General features: G+C 58.2%; 1 protein-coding gene across 1 annotated transcript in view; it reads left to right on the plus strand.

The window, feature by feature from the left end:
• Positions 1-337: 337 nt before the first annotated feature.
• Positions 338-3,130, plus strand: part of KLHL10 (kelch-like family member 10) — a 4,094-nt gene continuing 1,301 nt past the window's right edge. Inside the window, exons 1-3 of the mRNA XM_010132268.1 lie at positions 338-483; positions 1,005-1,494; positions 2,082-2,693. Of these exons, the coding sequence (XP_010130570.1) occupies positions 338-483; positions 1,005-1,494; positions 2,082-2,693 (1,248 nt within the window). The remainder of the gene's footprint in view (positions 484-1,004; positions 1,495-2,081; positions 2,694-3,130) is intronic.

The raw sequence follows: 3,130 nt of genomic DNA on the forward strand, positions 1-3,130 counted from the left end.
GCAGCTGGTGCCTCTGTTTGGGGAGCTTTACACTCTGGCTAAATAAGACCAAAAACTTGCATAGGGATCACAGGGCTGTTGCTGCTCAGCACAGCCATCAGCAGGGTGCAGGTATAGGGTCCAGCGGCATCTGGGCTGTGGTTAAGCGAAGGCTGAGGGCAGCCACGGGGCGAGGGGAGGCAGGAGGAGCAGGACCCCATTGCTGGAGGGGGTGTCTCACAGCCTGTCCCAGGTAGCCCCTGGACACCATCCATCATAATGGGGTGATGTCATAACATCAGACAGAGGTGGTGCCACAGGCGATCAGCTGGTGCCCAGCCAACAGTTACCCACACACATGGAGAGGAAGAGCAGCCCTCCGTCCTGCACCGTCTTCAACGAGCTCCGCCGGGAAGGGCAGCTTTGTGATGTGGTTATCAGTGTGGATGGCGCTGAATTCGTTGCCCACAAGATCATCCTCTGTGGCTGCAGTAACTACTTCAGGTTGGTGATTGAAACAGGAGAGGACGGGGACAAAGGGTATTTCCTCGTCTGGGTCACAGGAGTGCCTGAGTGCATCCCCCTGTGCTTCCATCAGCACTCACGCTCCCATCCAGCAGCTCCTTGGAGCGCTGGTACCTCCCTGGACACCAGCATTAATCCGCACCCTCGTGTCCAAGAGCAGCTCTGGAAGTGGTGCCTGACGAACGCCCAGTTGCGCCGCAGGGCTGGCAGCGTGGCCCGCCCGGCTCAGCTGCCATCGTTCCCCACACCCTGTTATTCCCTCCTCGTCTTGTCGAAGCAAGGTGGCCACTCGCCCTGTCACGCTCTGGCCACAGCAGAGGCTGTGACCTCTTTTCAAAACAATCAGCGAGTAGAACACGGACTGATAAACGACAGAGCCCCCAGCGTGGCTCCTGCTGGTGCCCAGGCGGTGCCTGGGGAAGCAGCCACAGGCGATAACGGGGTCTGGGTTTTTGCAGTCAAGTTTTCCCCCAGCGCCTAACCCTAACCCTTTGTTTCAGGGTTTTGTTCAGCAGCAGGTGGAGTGACACAGAGAAAAGAGTGTACAAAATCACCAGCACTTCACCTGAGATGATGCAGATCATTATTGACTACGCCTACACCGGGACGGCACCACTCACGGCTGCCAACGTCGGACCTTTGCTAACAGCAGCAGACCAGTTCCACGTCACGGGCATCATTAGGCTGTGCTGCGAATTCCTGAAATCCCAGCTGAGCCCTGAAAACTGCATCGGCATCTGGAGACTAACAGATAGGTACTACTGCCCTGAGCTGCGAGAAGCAGCCTGCCTCTTCATCCTCCATCACTTCCAGGAGGTGAGCAGGGTGTCTGCGGAGTTCCTCGAGCTCCCCATCAGCCACCTAAAGGACATCATCGAGAAGGACGAGCTCATTGTCAGAGAAGAAGGTGCCGTGTTTGAGGCCGTTCTGAAATGGATCGCGCACAACCCGCAGAGCAGGAGGCAGCACACTGCGGTCTTGATGGGCAGGGTGGGTGCTGTCCCGGCGTGCGGTCGCGGGTGGCTCTGTGGAGCTGGGCACGGGGCAGCTGAGCCAGAGCTGCTCGGCTTTTTGTGGGACCAGAGGAAACTGGAGCCTCCGAACGCTGCTCACAAAGCAATGAGCCTTCAGAGCGTTGGGCTATCGTGCTGGGGCACGGAGGAGGACCCTGCGCTGGGGCTGGGGCAGACCTTGTAGGCTCATGTTCCCTCACATTTAGAGCTTAGGGTCAATTGTTCCTTGTGCCCAAGAAGGGCCACGGGATGACGTCCTCTCTCCCTGTTCAACGCCGATGAGCGTTTGCCCAGACAAGCTGCACTACGCCCGCAGCAGCAGTTTGTCTGCGCGCAGGAAAGCACCATGCAAAGCCGTGGCAGACTCCCTGCGTGGAACCCTGGATTTTCCCTGCACACCCCTTTCTGGATGAGCTAAACCCAACACATTTAATTATCTAGTTCTCCAACAAGCTTTAGGCAACGCTATGGCCTGAAGGCATCCAGCACTGGAGCCATGCAGGAGGGACACCAAGGTGTCAACCAGCCCCATTCACATTCTAACCTCCCATTGGCATTTTTCAGGTCCGGCTGGCGCTGATGCCAGTAGAATTCCTCCTGAACGCCATCAAAACACACGAGTACGCGCAGGACACCGAGTGCGAAGTTCTCATCCTAGACGCGCTGACACAAGTGCACAGCCTGATGACACACGGCCCAGCTTTTGCTTTCGCCAACCCGCTCAGTCGGCCTCGGCTGCCCAGTGCCATCCTGTTCGCCATCGGCGGCTGGAGCGGGGAGAACCCAACCAACAAGATCGAGGTGTACAACGTCCGCACAGACCAGTGGGTGGATATAACATGCGAGCAAGAAGGGCCCCTTGCCTACCACGGGGCTGCTTATTTGAGAGGCTTTATCTACATCGTCGGGGGCTTTGACGGCACGAGTAGTTTGAGCAGCGTCAAGCGCTTTGACCCACTCCAAAGAACATGGCAGGAGGTGGCACCCATGCACTCACAGCGCTGCTACGTCAGCGTCGCCATCCTCGATGACAACATCTACGCCATGGGAGGGTTTGACAATTACTGGCGCCTCAACACGGCAGAGCGGTACGAGCCAGAAAGGAACCAGTGGACACGGATCCCCCCCATGCACCAGAAGAGAAGCGACGCCGGCGCGACCTCGCTGCACGGGAAGGTAAGCGGCCCACGGGGTCATGGAAAGCAGCAACGGGTGCAGTGTGGTGAGCAGGATAAGGAGCCAAACACACACCAGTGCGCAGCACGACACAGCGGGCAAGCGCCTGCCCTCTTGTACTACACACATCGTGGTGGGGGCGCTCACGGAGCGCAGCCCCTTACTGGGCTACGCACCCGATGAACAGCTCCTGCTCCCCCATCGACACCCAGGTAGAAGAGAGGAGCTGTGGGAGCAGGGAAGGTGCAAATGCTCCCTTTAACGTGAGGAATTGTATGAAATGAAAATACATATGAACCCTATTCACGACACCCTGGAGCTACAGCTATGAGCTCTCCACGAGGCAGCGCTGACCGGTGCGGCAGAGGTGCCAACAGCAGCGCCAGCCTCTCCCGGGCCGCGCACCACCGGGTGTCTAGGTGCTGCCCCAAGCCCTT

The sequence above is a fragment of the Buceros rhinoceros genome, unplaced genomic scaffold, assembly GCF_000710305.1.
Source record: "Buceros rhinoceros silvestris isolate BGI_N320 unplaced genomic scaffold, ASM71030v1 scaffold44242, whole genome shotgun sequence".
Taxonomy (NCBI): Eukaryota; Metazoa; Chordata; class Aves; order Bucerotiformes; family Bucerotidae; genus Buceros; species Buceros rhinoceros.